Source organism: Salvelinus alpinus, chromosome 3 (genome assembly GCF_045679555.1).
Source record: "Salvelinus alpinus chromosome 3, SLU_Salpinus.1, whole genome shotgun sequence".
In the NCBI taxonomy this organism is placed as follows: Eukaryota; Metazoa; Chordata; class Actinopteri; order Salmoniformes; family Salmonidae; genus Salvelinus; species Salvelinus alpinus.
In genome coordinates, this window is record NC_092088.1 from 27,879,879 (window position 1) to 27,900,543 (window position 20,665).

The 20,665-nt window shown below is 42.8% G+C and overlaps 1 protein-coding gene across 10 annotated transcripts; it reads left to right on the forward strand.

Moving 5' to 3' along the window:
• The first annotated feature begins 355 nt into the window (after nt 1-355).
• coasy (CoA synthase) lies at nt 356-20,266 on the forward strand. 10 transcript variants are annotated; one of them, XM_071392393.1, is made up of 10 exons: nt 356-495; nt 2,486-3,245; nt 4,145-4,359; nt 4,822-4,953; nt 5,633-5,831; nt 5,963-6,027; nt 16,193-16,277; nt 16,514-16,611; nt 16,986-17,132; nt 19,116-20,266. In XM_071392393.1, exons 2-10 carry the CDS (start codon nt 2,534-2,536, stop codon nt 19,185-19,187), a joined length of 1,725 nt encoding a protein of 574 aa, XP_071248494.1. In that variant the 5' UTR covers nt 356-495; nt 2,486-2,533; the 3' UTR covers nt 19,188-20,266. The 10 variants fall into 10 exon arrangements, 8 of the variants coding, with proteins under 8 accessions (XP_071248494.1, XP_071248495.1, XP_071248496.1 ...); XM_071392394.1 differs by having other exon boundaries at nt 5,633-5,825; XM_071392395.1 differs by having other exon boundaries at nt 5,636-5,825.
• Nucleotides 20,267-20,665: the final 399 nt, after the last annotated feature.

Consider the following 20,665-nt stretch of genomic DNA (forward strand, 5'->3'; position numbering starts at 1 on the left):
GTTTGTCCGGGGTAGTCCGTCATTGTAAATAAGAATTTGTTCTTTGACTGACTTGCCTGGTTAAATGACACTCCTGTGTGATGCAATAAAATAGGTAGCCTACAAGTTAAAAAAAATAATGGTATAATATAAATTATATAATAAAATGGAACCAGATTTATTCTATCAATAGCAGAAATGTTGATTTAAGTTCGTATTTCACAAATAGCACCAACATATCAATAGTGACCTCTGTCGGCTGATTATGAAATGGAAATGAATAGCTAGATATTTTCGCTGACTACATTACCCAGATGTCCCCAAATCCATTAATCAACCAATGAATGTTGTCCATGTGCAACCGGTAGCTGGCTAGGTCAAATGGGCATGTCTCTATCGAAAGAATAATAACAATATTGGACAGTGGTACAACAACGTAGTTAGCCATTGGGAATAGCCAGTTACAGACGAGATTTAAACTTAACTCACGTTACCTTGCTACAGCATTTGCACAAGGTAAAGTAACTATTGTCACTCTTCATGTTGTTATTTCTACGCACGAACGCAGTAGCTAGCTTGCTCGGTATTAGTCAGCTAACGTTAGAGACATACTTCAATGATAGCTATGGGTTGTGTGTCATGGTAGTAAATTCAATGTGTAGTCTTCTGACAATATTCCGGGGTGTACGTCGTTGCCAAGTAAAACTCCACTCTAATGGCAACTAGCTAGCTACTTCACAACGCGGAGTTGAGGATGACTTGTTGGCTCTCCGGAGTGTTGCAAATGTCTTGATCATAACCAACTAACGTGAACGTAGCTAGCTAGTTCACGTTAGCTACTTGGCTATCCAGCTAGCTGCAAGTAACAGAAACTAACTAACAAAAACAAGTAAAGTTAAGTAGCAAAGCTAACTAAACACATTTCCTCGAATGTTCCTATTTCATTAGCGAAGGTCAATGTGTCTTATAGTTAACTTAGCTAGCTATAGTAATAAGAAATCATTCGTCTTCATCTGTTTGTTTAGTCGTTATTGATTTACCAGACGTAGCTACCTACGGTTTACTCCTTGGTAAAAGGCCAGGGTGACAGCTTTCCCTTAAATAGGTCGTTATCAATAAAACGCCTCACACTATCTCTCAATATTGGCCACAATTAATTGGATATTTGAGTGATATAAAAGTGAACTATACCTGACAGGTATGAGTGGTTTAGGTTAATTTCCCATCCTTTATTTAAAAAATACATTAGGTCTACTTACCAATATGTTTAACCAATTGTGCGAAGTTTCTACCAGTAGATATAATTGCAAAGTAGAAACTACTTTGCAATTTCTACCGATAGAAACTTTTCACAGTTGGTTGAACATATTGAAGTAGACCTAAAGTACTTTTTTCCTCCAACGTAACTTTAAGCCTACCCAGCTTAGTTACCCAACATGATCACCTTTTCATTGTTTTTAAGTGTTTAATCAAGATTGCAGCTGACAGACATGATAGGATATGTGTCAAATTTTCTAGCAGCATATAAGGGATAGCTTGTTATATAGACGTTATCTTTCAGGGGATAAATTAGATGGCTATATTTGCTCGCCATCTATAGTGCTCAAGACAGTAGTCCGATTTACAACTTTACCAGGAGGAGGATTTACCCATGTAAAGCTCTTTCCAAAAGCTTAATCTCTGAAGCAAGCTAAATGACACATGTTTGCTTAGCTAGCTAGGTACAGTACATGCCAATAGGTAAGGGTAGCCTATCCAATCTGAAAATAGATGATCAATTGATGTTTACTGATCATGAAAAGCATGCAGTTTCTTGCTGTATAACGCTGATGATATAGTTAAATGTGTAATAATAGGAAATGTGTAGTTCTGACTATGCTCTTCAAGAGGTGATGATATTAAAGCCAAATAGATGTTGTTTAGCAAACCCTTGAAAACGGCATGTAGTTGTCAACTCTTCATTGACCTGTCAAGGGCTTTCTATACTGTTGATCACTCCCTGCTAATTCAGAGGCTTTTCTCAATTGGCCTCGACCAGGCTGCATGTAACTGGTTTAAAAATTACTTGACAGATAGAACTCAATGTGTATCTACTGATGGTGTTAAATCAGGTTTCCTGAATATTACGAAAGGTGTCCCACAGGGGTCGATTCTAAGTATATGTTGTATATGTTCTCAAGAGTGCATAAAAATAACTCTGATTTAAGTATATGTACTTTGAAAGGTGTCCATATTAGTACCAACATATACTTTGAAAGGTGTCCAGCCCTGCTTACAGATATCTGGATAGATAAAAAAATAACTCCTTGATAAAATAAAGGTTAAATAAATACAAATTTCAGCGGCGCTGGGGGTCTCCTTGCTCCCCAGCAGCCAAATCGAAAGCTCTGCACGGTTTTGTGACTTTTTATTGATAACGACCTTTAGCTTAGGTAACCTATACCTATTAATTAGTTTTCTCAATGTTTTTTGTAATGGTGTGACCCTGCCTTTTGCTCTACCCCAGACATTGTGCCAAGCGTGTGTCCCTGCTCCTGTGACACATCTGGCCAACATGTCCATGTTCAGCACGGGCATCCTGGTGCTCACCTCTCCCCTCCACACCCTCCCCCTGCGCATTGCCCCTGTACTCAGCTCGGCTGCCCAGGTGGTGGAGCGCACCCTCTACGTCCATCTCCATCCAGGCCTGAACCTGGGTGTTGGCGGGGGCCAGCCCAGGCCCGTCTTCATCCCGCCCGTGGTGGATCTGTCCAGCCTTATCACCGGGCTCTACAGCAATGCTGCCAATGTGTGCGGCCACCTGGACGTACGAGTGCTCCTCACCAACGTCCGCGCCCAGCCCAACAATGCCTCCAGCCCAGAGACAGGTGGGACAGGGGTAGCATGTAACCCCTTCCCTTCCCCACAGCCCCTCTCCCACTCCCCTGAGGTGGTGCTAACAGACTTCGCCCTGCAGGACCCAGGCCAGTCCCCGCTGGTGGCCCAGTGTCTGCAGAGGTACACGGGCTACTGTTACGTCTGCACGCCCGGCTTGGCCTCGGTGCTGCTCCACCCGCAGCTGCAGAAGCTGGAGGAAGAGGTAGAGAAGGAGGGCCAAAAGGACGACTGGGATAGTAGGTCGGAGCGCATGGAGACTTACAGTGAGGTGGTTGTAGGGGGAACGTTCGACCGCCTCCACGGGGCGCACAAGACGCTGCTGAACATCTCTTGCCTCTTGGCGAACAAGCGGTTCCTTATCGGGGTGTGTGACCAAGAACTTCTAAAAAGTAAGTGGAATGATGAGAAAGAACAATGGTGCTGTGTAACCAAGTTTCTTTGGGCATTATTAGGTCTCCTTGTCTTCTATCCATACACAAGGTATTGTGTTCCTTACCCCATAATGGGCTATATAATCTGATCTGGATTGGCATTTTTAAAAGGACTTTGGAATTCACTGTGCTCCAGGGTTTTTTTTCTGGATCAAAAAGGGTTTCAGGTGGTGGGCAGGGTGCGCAGACCGTCGGTGGTGCAACATTTGAGGTCCCCCATCTTGACAATGTAGAGACATTTTTGAATATTTAAGGCAATTTCCTGTTATTCAAATTCTTGGAGCTGAGAGAAAATAGTGCCGTTTTAAAGTTAATTTCCTATGCATTTTGCCATGGCTAATTCTGTGTTTTGCTCAAACATAATAACAAAATCAATACTGCTAAATTCATTGTTTTTTGGTATTTTAAATTCTCCCCGGTTGTCTAGTTTTTATTTTGGGGATTGTTCATTCTCATAGATGATATTATTGAAAAACATAGAGATCCATTATCTTTTCTAAATATTTTATCTGTTTTTAGTCATTTTAAGTTAACACTGAAAGCGTTTTCCCATCACAAATGTATAAAGTTTTTTTTATTATATATATTTTTTTACACTGTTTGGATTTAGGAGACCCGAAAAAAATGCTTAGGCGGCCTGCCCAAGGATTACAATGGCAGAAAATTCCCTGCACTCAACCTTGACATTGAAGAGTGTGGATTTACGGATACGTTTGCACAATAGCGGAATAAAACGTTTGATGTCCCATAACCTGCCATTTTCCTTGCCTCTTATTCTTTGTTCTCTTCTTCCTCTTTCTCCACCTTCTTTTTTTTTCTCCACCCTCTTTTTCTTATCTTTCTCTGCCTGTCCTCAGAGAAGGTGCTCAAGGAGCTAATCGAACCATATGCCCTGCGGGTGCAGCGGCTCCATGAGTTCCTGCAGGACGTCAAGCCCTCGCTGCAGTACGAGATCGTGCCCCTTTCGGACCCCTTTGGACCCTCCGTTATTGATCCCCAGCTGCAATGCATTGTGGTTAGCGAGGAGACCCGCAGGGGAGGCGAGGCTGTGAACAAGAAGCGCCTCGAAAACGTAAGTGCGTTGGGTTTAAATGGTCTTCTCTTGCCAAACTGCGCATGTGCAGGCTGTCAAATTAAAAGCACTCCTTCGATATAATTTAAAACATTTTAGTTTGTCACTTTCACAGGTTGGAGTAATAACAACTAAAGATATTTGAACTAAAGATATTGGTTCACATCCAGGTTGTGACTTTAGATTTCGAGACAATTAACAAACTACTAAGGAAGAATTCTTCACTTCTCTCATTGACTTCTCAAACCCCAAATTCAGGCCTGGTCTGTTTCGTAGGCGTTCCCGGAAGTCTCGTGATGTTGCGTGTCTGGGTTTAGAAACATACAGTGAGTGGGCCTCTTGATACAGCACAGGCTGAGGGATGGCTGGCTATGTATTGTTTGTGTTACGTCTGGCTGAACATAGCCTATATATTGTCTTTGTTTTGTCTGGTGTCTTGTCATCAACTGTCTGCCCTATTAGGGTCTTCCAGGACTGGTACTGCACGAGATCCAGCTGCTGAAGGATGCCCACCACACTGAGATGGAGGAGGAGAAGATCAGCTCCTCCAGCCTCCGCTCACGCCTCCTGGGGACCCTCCTCACAGACCCAAAAGTACACACATTACCCCTCTTCCCTTCCAGCCTGCTCATGGGTGTCACACATAGCATACTAATTTCTACTTATTATTTGAGACAGAAAGAGATTTTGTGTACCCCTAAGTAGTTTCAGTCGCTGACACCGGCAAAAGATGGGGGCTAATTTCAGTATTTTTGATCTCTATGCAAATAACAGGGACTGTGTCCCAAATGGCATCTTATTCCCCAAGTGGCACCTTATTCCCCATTTCAGGGCTACCCAACTGGCGGGATGAATTTCACCCTCAGGTGGTTTTATTTGGCCCCCCAATTTTCATTTTTGGACATAAAAGACCAGGAAATCAGCCTCTAAGTGATTTTAATTTTGGAAGTCTGTTCCCATGTATTTCCATGCATAATAGAGAGACATGTCATCGTGGACAAATGTAAGCAAGATTTGAAATTATTGTTTTAGTCAAATATCTGTTTGTGCTGCTTGCGGTCTATTTTCAGTTTAATAATTATCTGTAATCATGTTCCAGCCCCCCGATCATCCACTCAAGAAAAAAATCGACCAGCGGCTTAATTTAGTTGGTGTCAGACATTGTCAGACATTTAGTGTGATTATTTACCACTTACACACAAGCCCCCATATGACTGCCAATGCATTTTGATGCCCCGTTCACCTTTACCCCTCTTGCCTATCCCCTGTGAAGCAGAACAAGTCCCATCTCCCCCTGGTGCCCTATGTGATTGGCCTGACCGGGAGCAGTGGCAGCGGGAAGAGCTCCATTGCCCAGCAGTTGGAGGCCATGGGTGCGGTCCGCATCGACAGCGACCAGCTGGGCCACGAGACCTACCAGCCGGGGGAAGTTGCCTACAACAGGGTGCTGGAGGAGTTTGGATCAGGTGCGGGTGGGTCTTCCGTCCACATAGCTGACAGAAGCTGTCATCATATTCTGTATAGTGGAGAATTGATTTAACAGATATGATGTAAGGCTTTAACCAAAGCATCTGTTTCAATGAATGACTCTTATCATTTGCAGATCTTATTAACGAGGACAAAACTATCAACAGACGCGCACTAGGCAGGAAAGTTTTTGGAAACAAGGTAATGTTTGTGTATGGCATGTGTGAAATACAGCCCAATAATATTTGAGAACATAATATTTTATATTTTATACAAATGGCAAGGGATGTAAAAAATAAAAAAAATAAAAAGGGTTTATTTAGTTGTATTTAGCATTTTCTTTTCAAATATCAATGGAATGGACTATATCAGCAGAGATATAGTGCCTTCAGAAATTATTCACACCCCTTGACGTGTCAAAGCTTAACTTTGTGTCACTTGCCAAGACCACCCCATTATGTCAAAGTGAAATTATGTTTTTATACATTTTTATAAATTAATTAAAGATGAAAAGCTGAAATGTCTTGAGTCAATAAGTATTCCACCGCTTTATGGCAAGCCTAAATAAGTTCAGGAGCAAACATTTGCTTAACAGGTCACAAAAGTTGCATGGACTCACACTCTGTGCAATAAGTGTTTAACATGATTTTTGACTGACTACCTAATCTCTGTAAGGTCCCTCAGTCAAGCAGTGAATTTCAAACACTGATTCAACCACAAAAAACTAAAACAGTTAGATTAATGGCTATGATAGGAGAAAATTTAGGATGTTTAATTACATTCTAGTTAGTACACAATACTAGCCTAAATGACCGAGTGAAAAGAAGGAAGTCTGTACAGAATACAAATATTCCAAAACATTCATCCTGTTTGAAATAAGGCACTAAAGTAAAACTGCAAAAAATGTTGCAAAGAAATGAACTGGGGCAAATCCAACACATAACTGAGTACTATATTTTCAGGCTTGGTGGTGGCTGCATCGTGTTATGGGTATGCTTGTCATCGGCAAGAACTAGGGAGTTTTTTTTATGATTAAAAAGAAATGGAATAGGCCTCCCGAGTGGTGCAGGGGTCTAAGGCACCGCAGTGCCAGTGCTAGCTGTGCCACTAGAGATTCTGGGTTTGAGTCCAGGCTCTGTCGCAGCTGGCCGCGACCCGGGAGACACATTTTGCCCAGCGTCGTCCGGGCTAGGGGAGGGTTTGGCCGGCAGGCATGTCCTTGTCCCATCGCGCACTAGTGACTCTTGTGGCGGGCCGGGTGCAGTACATGCTGACGCGGTCGCCAGGTGCACAGTGTTTCCTCCGACACATTGGTGCGGCTGGCGTCCGGGTTAAGTGGGCATTGTGTCAAGAAGCAGTGTGGCTTGGTTGGGTTGTGTTTCGAAGGAAGCACGGCTCTCGACCTTCGCCTCTCCCGAGTTCGTACAGGAGTTGCAGCGTTGAGACAAGACTAACTACCAATTTGATACCACGAAATTGGGGAGAGAACTGGGTAAAGGAAAAAGAAATGGAATGAAGCTAAGCACAGGCAAAATTCTAGAGGAAAACCTGGTTGTCTGCTTTTCAACAGACACTGGGAGACATTCACCTTTCAGCAGGACAATATCCTAAACCACAAGGCCAAATATACACTGGAGTTGCTTACCAAGATGATATTGAATGTTCCTGAGTGGCCTAGTTAGTTTTGAATTAAATGGCAACACTTGAAAATGTCTCTCTAGCAATGATCAACAACCAACTTGACAGAGCTTGAAGAATTTAAAAGAATAATGTGCAAATATTGTCCCCAAATAAATTTCTCAACCAAAATAATGTTGTCCATGTCCAACTGCTAGCCATTTAGGTGTCTTTATCGAAAGAATAATAACAATATAGCACAGTGGTACTACAATAATGTAGTTAGCCATTGGGAGTACCCAGCTACAGATGAGATTAGCAAGGTAACGTCAGTTAAGTGACAGTATTTGTACAAGGTAAAGTAGCTAGCTATTGTCACTCTTCGTGTTTGTTATTTCCACTCACGAACGCTAGTGTCCGTGCTAGCTAGCTTACAGCAACCTACCTTGCTAGTTAGCTAGCTTGCTCGGTGCCCAGTTGTTTTGTCAGCTAGGGAAAAACTTCAATGATAGCTATGGTTTGTGTATGTTATGGTAGTCATTTCAATGTGTAGTCTTCTGACTACTCCGGGGTGTACGTCGTTAGCCAAGTAAAACTCAACTCCACATCAACGCGGAGTTGACCTGTACTTGTTGGCTATCCGGGGTGTTGCAAATGTTGTGATTTATCATAGCTAACTAGCTAACGTTAGGCCAGACAAAATTGATTCAGTTTAACTTTTACTTGGTACCCATCCCGGATCCGGGAGCACCCCCCACAGTAAAAAAGCTGACTAGCATAGCCTAGCATAGCGTCACAAGTAAACACTAGTATCTAAATATCATTAAATCACAAGTCCAAGACACCAGATGAAAGATACAGATCTTGTGAATCCAGCCATCATTTCTGATTTTTAAAATGTTTTACAGGGAAGACACAATATGTAAATCTATTAGCTAACCACGTTAGCAAAAGACACCACTTTTTTTACTCCACCAGTTTCTTACTCCATCAGTAGCTATCACTAATTCGACTAAATAAAGATATATATAGCCACTAACCAAGAAACAACTTCATAAGATGACAGTCTGATAACATATTTATGGTATAGCATATGTTTTTTTTGAAAAATGTGCATATTTCAGGTATAAATCACAGTTCTACATTGCAGCTGCAATCTGAAATAGCGTTGGAAGCAGCCGGAATAATTACAGAGACCGACGTCAATTACCAAAATACTCATCCTAAAACATTTCTGAAAAATACACAGCATACAGCAATCGAAAGACACAGATCTTGTGAATCCAGACAATATTTCAGATTTTCTAAGTGTTTTACAGCGAAAACACAATATATCGTTATATTAGCATACCACATGAGCTAACATCACCCCAGCATTGAATCAATGCAAAAGGGGCGATAACGTTATCGCCACCAAAATATATTAATTTTTTCACTAACCTTCTCAGAATTCTTCAGATGACAGTCCTATAACATCATATTACACAATGCATATAGAGTTTGTTTGAAAATGTGCATATTTAGCATCACAAATCGTGGTTATGCAATGTAATCTGTCAAAACATGGCATGCATTCTGGCCGGCGCCATCTTGGAAAGGCACCTATGTTTACGATTATTTATCGATTAGATTGACAAAAAAAATACAGGTTGGACAGCTAATGAAAGATGCATTGGTTATTAATGCAACCGCTGATTTAGATTTTTAAAATTAACGTTACAAGACATACATTGTGAGTTACAGCCAGACTAGTGCCGCAAAAAATGGCCGACAACTGCGTTTACATTTTTCCACATAAATACGGAATAAAATCATAAATAACTCTTACTTTTGGACGAGCTTCCATCAGTATCTTGGGCAATGTGTCCTTTGTCCAAAATAATCGTTGCTTTGTTGTAAAACGACCTCTTCAACTTCGGAACTAGCAGCTAACGATAGCTACACGGCACACACATGTCCAAATCCTCAAACGCAATACTAAGGAAATTCCGAAAAATAGCAATATACTCGCATAAACTGATATAAATCGGTTTCAAATAACTTCGTTATGATGTTTCTAACACCTATATCGAATTAAATCACAGACGGATAGATCTTTGGTCAATAACGAGAGCTTTTGAGCATGCCATTCTGAAGTCCTCCCTTGCGTCCTGGCGAGCGTCGAAAAGAAGGGACATCTCACTCCATTGCCTTTTATAAACTCTGAGAAACACGTAGAGACGCCATTCCACTTCTCATTGGTTACTGACATCCAGGGGAAGGCGGGTGCAGTTCATTTCGATCCATAGGGCATACACAGAGCTTAAAACTGATCCGAGATCAGAGACTATTTTTCAGAGCTTCGCATGTCCTGTCATAATTTTCGCTGTAGAAAGAGTTCTGGTTCACCCACAGACATAATTCAAACGGTTTTAGAAACTAGAGATTGTTTTCTATCCAATAGTAATAATAATATGCATATTGTACGAGCAAGAATTGAGTATGAGGCAGTTTAATTTGGAGACGATATTTTCCAAAGTGGAAACAGCACCCCCTGTATTGAGAAAAGGTTAACGGATTTTCCCTCAGAAAAGTGAGGCGAGCGAGGGAGGGGGGGTGAAAATTATTAGGTGGATAAGGAATAACAGTACCACATTGTCCTAGGCTATATGGACATTAACAATTGGCAAAATATTCCAATTGACTGATTTTCAAATGTATTATCATTAATACAGAAATTAACATTAATGAACATTATTCACATAGAATATTGCATTCGATTTATTATACATCCTATCATGTTCAAAAATTATTGAAAGGTTATGAATGTATTATCAGTTTATTAATCTACTTAATTGTATAGCCTAACAAATTCAAGAATGATTAACAATAAATAATTGTAATCAAATGTATAATAATGAGTTCATTACCTGAATGCGTCAACAAAATATTCATACAAATATGATTAGGCCTGTCATAGACTAGAGGTCTTGTAGAAAGAGGGTCAATCAAGTTAGGTCTGCCAAATTAATTTAGCATTGGAAAAAAATACATAAATCCAGCCATAAAGTGTAACCTTTAATCCTTTTTTTTTTTTTTACATGCACAATTAGAAGCATCAAGCTATATAGAGCAAGCGTGACTAATTTCGAGCCCAGTAACTTTGCTCACCGCATCCTCATTCGATTGTCTCTCCTGGCTGTGTGCGTGCCACTGGCGATGTACTTTGCTAAACATGCCAGCTGTTCTCGGCGGCGCATCATCACTTCAAACGCATTCCGTCGTGGTATCGGTTGGCCTTCTACTACTGGTAGTACCGGTAAAATGTAAGTTATGAATCGCAAATCACCATAGAGCTGACACCTCGAATTCATCGATAATTTTGACAAAACTTTGGTTGTCCAAAATACTATCAGCTTGCACTGCGTCTTTGCTGATGAATGCCCTGCTCTCTGGCCAGTCAATTGGTTAAATTGCATTGTTTTGTCTATTCAACGCTTCTAATAGATCTGGAAATGATGCAATAACCATTCATTTAACCGACTATTTGTTTGTATTGAGGGATGTCCCACGTTTAACCTGGACACATAAATAGTAGGACTTTGCGCTGGCTTCAGCCATGACGACATGAGAGAAATGAAACATCTACCGGTGCGATAAGTTCCTTTCCTGAGGATGGCTCACCTCTCACAGTTCTGGGTGACTTTAACCTCCCCACGTCTACCTTTGACTCATTCCTCTCTGCCTCCTTCTTTCCACTCCTCTCCTCTTTTGACCTCACCCTCTCACCTTCCCCCCCTACTCACAAGGCAGGCAATACGCTTGACCTCATCTTTACTAGATGCTGTTCTTCCACTAATCTCATTGCAACTCCCCTCCAAGTCTCCGACCACTACCTTGTATCCTTTTCCCTCTCGCTCTCATCCAACACTTCCCACACTGCCCCTACTCGGATGGTATCGCGCCGTCCCAACCTTCGCTCTCTCTCCCCCGCTACTCTCTCCTCTTCCATCCTATCATCTCTTCCCTCTGCTCAAACCTTCTCCAACCTATCTCCTGATTCTGCCTCCTCAACCCTCCTCTCCTCCCTTTCTGCATCCTTTGACTCTCTATGTCCCCTATCCTCCAGGCCGGCTCGGTCCTCCCCTCCTGCTCCGTGGCTCGACGACTCATTGCGAGCTCACAGAACAGGGCTCCGGGCAGCCGAGCGGAAATGGAGGAAAACTCGCCTCCCTGCGGACCTGGCATCCTTTCACTCCCTCCTCTCTACATTCTCCTCTTCTGTCTCTGCTGCTAAAGCCAATTTCTACCACTCTAAATTCCAAGCATCTGCCTCTAACCCTAGGAAGCTCTTTGCCACCTTCTCCTCCCTCCTGAATCCTCCTCCCCCTCCTCCCCCCTCCTCCCTCTCTGCTGATGACTTCGTCAACCATTTTGAAAAGAAGGTCGACGACATCCGATCCTCGTTTGCTAAGTCAAACGACACCGCTGGTTCTGCTCACACTGCCCTACCCTGTGCTTTGACCTCTTTCTCCCCTCTCTCTCCAGATGAAATCTCGCGTCTTGTGACGGCCGGCCGCCCAACAACCTGCCCGCTTGACCCTATCCCCTCCTCTCTTCTCCAGACCATTTCCGGAGACCTTCTCCCTTACCTCACCTCGCTCATCAACTCATCCTTGACCGCTGGCTACGTCCCTTCCGTCTTCAAGAGAGCGAGAGTTGCACCCCTTCTGAAAAAACCTACACTCGATCCCTCCGATGTCAACAACTACAGACCAGTATCCCTTCTTTCTTTTCTCTCCAAAACTCTTGAACGTGCCGTCCTTGGCCAGCTCTCCTGCTATCTCTCTCAGAATGACCTTCTTGATCCAAATCAGTCAGGTTTCAAGACTAGTCATTCAACTGAGACTGCTCTTCTCTGTGTCACGGAGGCGCTCCGCACTGCTAAAGCTAACTCTCTCTCCTCTGCTCTCATCCTTCTAGACCTATCGGCTGCCTTTGATACTGTGAACCATCAGATCCTCCTCTCCACCCTCTCCGAGCTGGGCATCTCCGGCGCGGCCCACGCTTGGATTGCGTCCTACCTGACAGGTCGCTCCTACCAGGTGGCGTGGCGAGAATCTGTCTCCGCACCACGTGCTCTCACCACTGGTGTCCCCCAGGGCTCTGTTCTAGGCCCTCTCCTATTCTCGCTATACACCAAGTCACTTGGCTCTGTCATATCCTCACATGGTCTCTCCTATCATTGCTATGCAGACGACACACAATTAATCTTCTCCTTTCCCCCCTCTGATAACCAGGTGGTGAATCGCATCTCTGCATGTCTGGCAGACATATCAGTGTGGATGACGGATCACCACCTCAAGCTGAACCTCGGCAAGACGGAGCTGCTCTTCCTCCCGGGGAAGGACTGCCCGTTCCATGATCTCGCCATCACGGTTGACAACTCCATTGTGTCCTCCTCCCAGAGTGCTAAGAACCTTGGCGTGATCCTGGACAACACCCTGTCGTTCTCAACTAACATCAAGGCGGTGACCCGTTCCTGTAGGTTCATGCTCTACAACATTCGCAGAGTACGACCCTGCCTCACGCAGGAAGCGGCGCAGGTCCTAATCCAGGCACTTGTCATCTCCCGTCTGGATTACTGCAACTCGCTGTTGGCTGGGCTCCCTGCCTGTGCCATTAAACCCCTACAACTCATCCAGAACGCCGCAGCCCGTCTGGTGTTCAACTTTCCCAAGTTCTCTCACGTCACCCCGCTCCTCCGCTCTCTCCACTGGCTTCCAGTTGAAGCTCGCATCCGCTACAAGACCATGGTGCTTGCCTACGGAGCTGTGAGGGGAACGGCACCTCCGTACCTTCAGGCTCTGATCAGGCCCTACACCCAAACAAGGGCACTGCGTTCATCCACCTCTGGCCTGCTCGCCTCCCTACCTCTGAGGAAGTACAGTTCCCGCTCAGCCCAGTCAAAACTGTTCGCTGCTCTAGCACCCCAATGGTGGAACAAACTCCCTCACGACGCCAGGTCAGCGGAGTCAATCACCACCTTCCGGAGACACCTGAAACCCCACCTCTTTAAGGAATACCTAGGATAGGATAAAGTAATCCTTCTAACCCCCCCCCCCTTAAAAGAGTTAGATGCACTATTGTAAAGTGGTTGTTCCACTGGATATCATAAGGTGAATGCACCAATTTGTAAGTCGCTCTGGATAAGAGCGTCTGCTAAATGACTTAAATGTAAATGTAAAATGCGAGTTGGCTGCAATTAACTAGCTAACAAATAAACAAAGAAGTAACTTAGGCTTGCTAGCTAAACACATATTTCCTCGAATTGTCCTATTTCTATAACTATAAGACACCTTGATCTTTGCTAACGTCAGCTACCAAATAAGAAACCAAACTCTGTCTTCATCCGTTTTAGTTGTTATTGATTTACCAGATGTAGCTACCTACTGTACCGTTAAGTCCTTTGTAAAGTTCCAGGGGGACAGCTTTCCCTTCAGTAGTTTATCAGTAAAACGTCACAATAAGGTGCAGAGTTATTCGCTTTACCTCCGCTAAAAACATTGACAACTGCCTGCCATTTTCATGGGATTGTAAATAAATGTTAACTATTTGGTTGTACTGTCATAACCTCTTGAAGAGCATAGTCAGAACTTAATATTTCTGATTATTCCATGCAAAACAATTGCGCACAATTTAGCACTGTCATCGGTTAAACAGCAAGTAACTGCTTTCATGATCAGTAAACATCAAGTGATGTAATTTCAGATATGTGAGGGTAGCCTCACAATATCTCTCAGTATTGGTCACCTGGAGATTTGAGTGATGTGAACTACAGTGCATTAGGGAAGTATTCAGACACCTTGACTTTTTCCACATTTTGTTACATTACAGCCTTATTTTAAAATGTATTAAATCGTTTTCCCCCCTCATCAATCTACACACAATACCCCATAATGACAAAGCAAAAACAGGTTTTTATATATTTTTTGTTTTTAAACTTACATTTTACATTTACATAAGTATTCAGACCCTTCGGCAGCAATTACAGCCTTGAGTCTTCTTGGATATGACGCCACAAGCTTGGCACACCTGTGTTTGGGGACTTTCTCCCATTCTCTGCAGATCCTCTCAAGCTCTGCCAGGTTGGATGGGGAGCCTCACTACACCGCTATTTTCAGGTCCCTCCAGAGATGTTTGATTGGGTTCAAGTCCGGGCTCGGCTGGGCCACTAAAGGACATTCAGAGACTTGTCCCGAAGCCACACCTGCATTGTCTTTGCTGTGTACTTATGGTCGTTCTCCTGTTGGAAGGTGAACCTTCATCCCAGTCTGAGTTCCTGAGCGCTCTGGAGCAGGTTTTCGTGAAGGATTTCTCTGTACTTAGCTAGCAAATATATTATTTTAGAATAAGGCTGTAACGTAACAAAATGTTGAAAAAGTCAAGGGGTCTGAATATTTTTCAAATGCACTGCATTTGATCCATTTTGAATTCAGGCTGCAACACACAACATGTGGAAGAAGTCAAGGGGTATGCATACTTTATTTTCTTTCCCGCGATCCTGACTAGTTTCCCAGTCCATGCCTCTGGAAAAACATCCCCACAGCATGATGCTGCCACCACCATGTTTCACCGTAGGGATGGTGCCAGGTTTCCTCCAAATGTGATGCTTGGCATTCAAGCCAAATAGTTTAATCTTGGTTTCATCAGACCATAGAATCTTGTTTCACATGGTCTGAAAGTCTTTTGGGAAACTCCAAGCCGGCTGTCACGTGCCTTTTACTGAGGAGTCGCTTCCGTCTGGCCACTCTACCATAAAGGCCTGATTGGTGGAGTGCTGCAGAGATGGTTGTCCTTCTGGAAGGTTCTCCCATCTTAAGAGGTACACTGGAGCTCTGTCAGAGTGACCATCCGGTTCTTGTTAACCCCCCCAAACTTCTTCCATTTAAGAATGATGGAGGCCACTTTGTTCTTGGGGACCTTCAATGCTGCAGAAATATTTTGGTACCCTTCCCCAGTACCCTCTACTAACAATTCCTTCGACCTCATGGCTTGGTTTTTGCTCTGACACGCACATGCACTTTCAACTGTGGGACCGGTGTGTGCCTTTCCAAATCATGTCCAATCAATAGAATTTACCACAGGTGGACTCCAACCAAGTTGTAGAAACATCTCAAGGATGATCAATGCACCTGAGCTCAATTTCGTAGTCTCATAGTAAAGGATCTGAATACTTATGTAAATAAGGTATTTCTGTGTTTTATGTTTAATAAATTAGCAAACATTAATATAAACCTGTTTTCACTTTAACATCATGGGGTATTGTGTGTAGATTGATTTTTATTTATTTAACTTATTTTAGAATAAGGCTGTAACGTAACAAAATGTTGAAAAAGTCAAGGGGTCTAAATACTTTTCAAATGCACTGTATTTGATCCATTTTGAATTCAGGCTGCAACACACAACATACGGAAGAAGTCAAGGGGTATGCATACTTTCTAAAGGCACTTTGTGGGCTTCTTTCCCAAAACATCGGGCCTGAAAATGTGTTGTCAGTTTGGCTCTGTGACTTAATGGCATAGGCTTCTGTTAATCATTATATCAACTGATATCCTCAAACTATGCTTGTATGCCTTTATGATATGTTATCTGTACTTGTTTTGTCTTGTAACATTTTTTAATATTTTTATTTTATGCACATTAAGGTTACACTTGTGTAATGAAAGTGCTTTACAAATGTAATAAATTAGTATTACTATTGTTGCAGGAGAGGTTGAAAGCCCTCACTGACATTGTGTGGCCGGAGATAGCTCTACTCGTCAAGGAAAGGATCCAACAGGCCCGAGAGGAAGGTATGTTGCTGATTTGATACGTGTCAAAGTTGTGTGTGTCAGTGTTTGTGTGCGTTCACCTGTGTGTACAGACAGTGGGCTTGTGTTCCCCTGTAGCTCAGTTGGTAGAGCATGGCGCTTGCAACGCCAGAATAGTGGGTTCTGAACATAAAATGTATATACGCATGACTAAGTCGCTTTGAATAAAAGTGTCTTCTAAATGGCATGTATTATTAGTATTCTATTATTCCCCCTAGGTAAACAGGTGTGTGTGGTGGACGCGGCTGTGCTGCTGGAGGCCGGCTGGACGGACATCGTGCACGAGGTCTGGGTCGCCGTCATTCCTGAGGAAGAGGTAACCCACATCTGTGCTTTGAACGTCTGAGAATAACCTCATAGATAACTGCGCAAAGGGCACTCTTTCATTTTGATGCCTTACACAACCTGGAATTTAGGCATAGGGTTTCTCTTAACTCCTCAACACAACCTTGTCCTCAATGTCAAAGTGAAAACATACCAGAACATTTTGAATTGAAAATAATAAACAAAATTGTACTTAAACAGTGGTAGTTCAATTCCATGATCATTTTACATTTTAGTCATTTAGCATATGCTCTTATCACAGTAACAGTAAGTAGACCCTTGCATAACATCTAATGCTAAAAGACAAAACTCTGATCCAGACACTTTATTTTTTTTATTATCCACCCCGACGCTCCTAACCCCCAGGCGGTGTCTCGGATCACGGCGAGGGACGGCGTCAGCCAAGAGGATGCTGTGCGGCGGCTGCAGAGCCAGTGGCCCAACACGCAGCAGGTGGAGCAGGCCAACGTGGTGCTCTGCACTCTGTGGGAGCCCGAGATCACCCAGAAACAGGTAAGGAAGGAAGGGATAGGGAGACCAGGTTCTTGTTCATTAGGAACCAAAAGGAAGAAAACGAGGGACTGGTCCATTTTCCCATCGCAAAACATTTTGTTACGCTATTCCCTAATGAACATGACCCAGGGCGAAGCCAGACACACTGATGGGGGAAAATGGCTTGATAAAGCACATTTGAAAAGTCCTGAAACTTTTACCATCCACACATAAAGGCTTCTTGCATTTTTATAGGAACAATCATTTTTATATATCTTAGGCTGCGTCCAGATTCTCCACCCTTCTAAAGTGGGCACGCCACTTGCACACTTCCAATCATGGATTAAAAAGTATTGGATTGGTGTAAACATTGGCTGGAGAGAGTTTCCACTAAAGCTTACCGTATGCCTCCCAGTCAAAACAGTTTGAACAGTTATGACTAAATTCTGTGACTTTTTGGTGTTCGGCATTTATTTATTTTTTTCCCAGCTGTTCGAGCACACAAATGTATTTCTTGAGGCAAGCCCAAGTTCGATACCCTAAGTCTACATCCCTTCGTCGGTGATTGGTCGACAGTAGTGTTTCTTCAATTAAGTGTTAGTTGTCATTCAACAACAGACAACTAGTTTTCATGCACATTTTTTGACCTTAAAAATACTGCACTTAGATGTAAAATTGCGGCTAAGACCTCGGTAGAAAAATTAATGACAAGAGTTCTTGATTTATCTTTAGATTGATTCGGACTATTTTGAGGAAGTGTTACTGTATGTTGTTGCTACGGCGTCTCGAGGGGAAAAACTGTAATTCTGCCGCTCTTTTCTTGTTTTTCAAGCAAATGTCTTTTTAAGGCAGGATGCGAGGCACTGATGCTCGCTTCGCGTAGCCGAGTTCTGCTTGGAGAAAACCGAACCTAGTATGCGGACGCCTTTAGGGGGTGAGTACTCGGACAAAACGAGTATCGTAACGGATGTATTTTTTGTTGTTTTCCATGATTGGGAGAAACAGAGTATTTTTTTTTTAGCTGCCAGCATGCATCGCTCTCATTTCACTCAGTGCAAAGTACTGTGTACTCTTAAGAACTGTTTAGTTCTGCTATCTGTAAAGAAATTGTCTGTCTAGGTTGTTCCTGCTTCTACGATTGGATAGAACAAAGCTGTATCTCCATTCGCTTGATAATTTTACTGGTCGCTCTTCCATATTATGCTCCGATCACTTAGATTGCTACTGACTGCTGCTACTATGATAAATTAGCAAGCTATCAATGTGGATAATATCTAACAAGCGGAGGGAGGGTTGGAAAAAGATGAAAGGCTGACGCACGTTCTCAGGGGTTAAAGTTATCCGTCACTGCGACAGATTTCTGTCAATGATTTTGTGTTTTACATTATTGAAAAAGATTGGAATTGGTCAAACTTGCAGTTTAAGGTACAAAATTATCCTCTTTCCTTAAAAGCATTATGGTCATGACATTTTTACATGGGAGGTTAACTTGGCCCTGCAGACAATCGATCTGAGATCGAGATGGGACATTTTAATATGTGTTTTTTTAAATTATTGTTTTGCTTTAACCCCTGCGTTCTGACTGAGTGACAGCAAACGCATCTACCCGCTGCAAGTTTGAGAACACACGCAAGTTCGCTGCTCCTGATCTGCAGCTTCCTTGGTTTATATGAAGGTGCAGGGAGACTATTAGGTATTGCAAACCTCTATTTAGGCTTTTCAAAACAGTTTTTCCAATTACGAGTATCATCCATGTGAATTAACGGATACAAATAAGAGTATGGCAAGATCAGCACACCCCTAGTTTCCACCATTGTTAAATCCATGACAGGAAGTGTGGAAGTGCACACTTTGGGAAAAGTGAAGAATCTGGACGCAGCTTACACATTAACGTTTAACAACCAAGTATTTTCATGATATGGCTTTCCGGGAGGATATAGATACCAGTCAATGCATTGCATAAACAAACCCTTTGTCACGTCTTCCTCTGCATTTAAATCCCAGGTACGGAAGGCCTGGGATCTTCTTCAGAAGCGGATCCAACAGAGTCGGGAAGGAGCCAAGCCACCGTCCTGAGTCAGACCTCCGCGCGCGCACACACACACGGATACACACCACAACAACAACAGTGAACTGCACACATACCGACTGTAAGCCCTGCAAGGGATGAGGGTGGCTCCAAAACTGCCAGGGTGCAATCATGTTAGGGACGCGTCTGCCTTAAAAAGAGCGCCACAGCGGTTGCTTTGGTGTGCCTGCAAAAGACGCTGGAGCCATACTTGTGAACATTAGAAACAGTTTAAATTTAAACAGTTTCTCCGTCTCAATGCGCATCAGCCAATTAAAATGAATAGAACGCTACATTGTAACTGGTCCCATCAGATAACCTGGAGCACCTTAGCCCTATGCTAACCTCACCAGATGACAGTGATTATTTCCTGGAACAAAATCCATCATCAGCCAATCAAAGATCTTTAGACTTTATTTCCACCAATCAATAGACATATTGGTTGTTTAGCAACAAAACCGACAAGTACGGGGCAGAACTTAGATTGTTGACAACATGTAAACTAATTTTGTCTCCAATATTTATTGAAGACATTAATACATTTGCACAACTTTGATCCATATTAGCATAGACGTGACATCAGTCACCACCTCAAAACAAGACATTGTATCAAGAACAAGATAAAACTAGATGAAACGAGCCACCTACTATTCCCCACATGGCAGCTTCTTGTCATTGTTGCTAGATATCTGGCCATCCAGAATCACAACAACACCGACTTCTGCCCCATTGAAGTGTGTGTGCGTTGTTTTCGTGACGTAAGATAACCCGTCTTTGGCATTTCTTAAAATAGGTCAACCCAGGTCACTAAAGGGATATTTTAAACCTACAAATTTAAGGTTTACTTTTGTTCCCGTTGGTCTGTAACAATGTTGTGTGCCAATATTGCAATGATGCATCCTTGACTAGGCTACTTGTACTAACGTTAGACAAAATGTTCACGTTTTCACATATGACTAAATCCCAAATTTGGCCTGTCCATTTCAAACACATTCATGTGCTTTCACAACAGTAAAGATGTAGGAGGATTATACAACATGTACGTTTATATTCATATATCGTTAAAAAAAAGAAGAAAAAACAAAAAGTAAAGATGCTATGACTATTTGGTGGTGTGATCCTCTAAGGCTGTAAGCCCAGAGACTGCAAGGTATGAACAGGCCTAGGTCGTATGCAGTTATTTCGGCTAAAACTAAACAGGACATTTGATCTATAGACCACAGTTGTTTACTCACTTGATAACAATAATACATTCATCATTGCTTTGTGTTGTAGCATGGGTAGAATCGTTAGGGGAGCTTTGAGCAACGAGGCAAGCAATGACATGCTGTAAAGGATATGCAGGCTAAACGGTGTTTGCTGTTGAATTGGTACATTTCTAAATACACTTTTTTATATTTTTCAATGCATGTACAATGAAGTATTATTTGCGGTTGTCGCTATGACATTAAACACACTCTGAAAGCACCGAATTGTCTTATGACCT

Bases quoted from the DNA above. Each gene is read 5' to 3' on its own strand.
- coasy (XM_071392387.1), top strand. From the start codon at position 2,534: ATGTCCATGTTCAGCACGGGCATCCTGGTGCTCACCTCTCCCCTCCAC. The intron at 4,954-5,632 runs GTACACACATTA...TCCCCTGTGAAG, and splicing joins CCCTCCTCACAGACCCAAAA to CAGAACAAGTCCCATCTCCC. The intron at 5,832-5,962 runs GTGGGTCTTCCG...TATCATTTGCAG, and splicing joins GGAGTTTGGATCAGGTGCGG to ATCTTATTAACGAGGACAAA.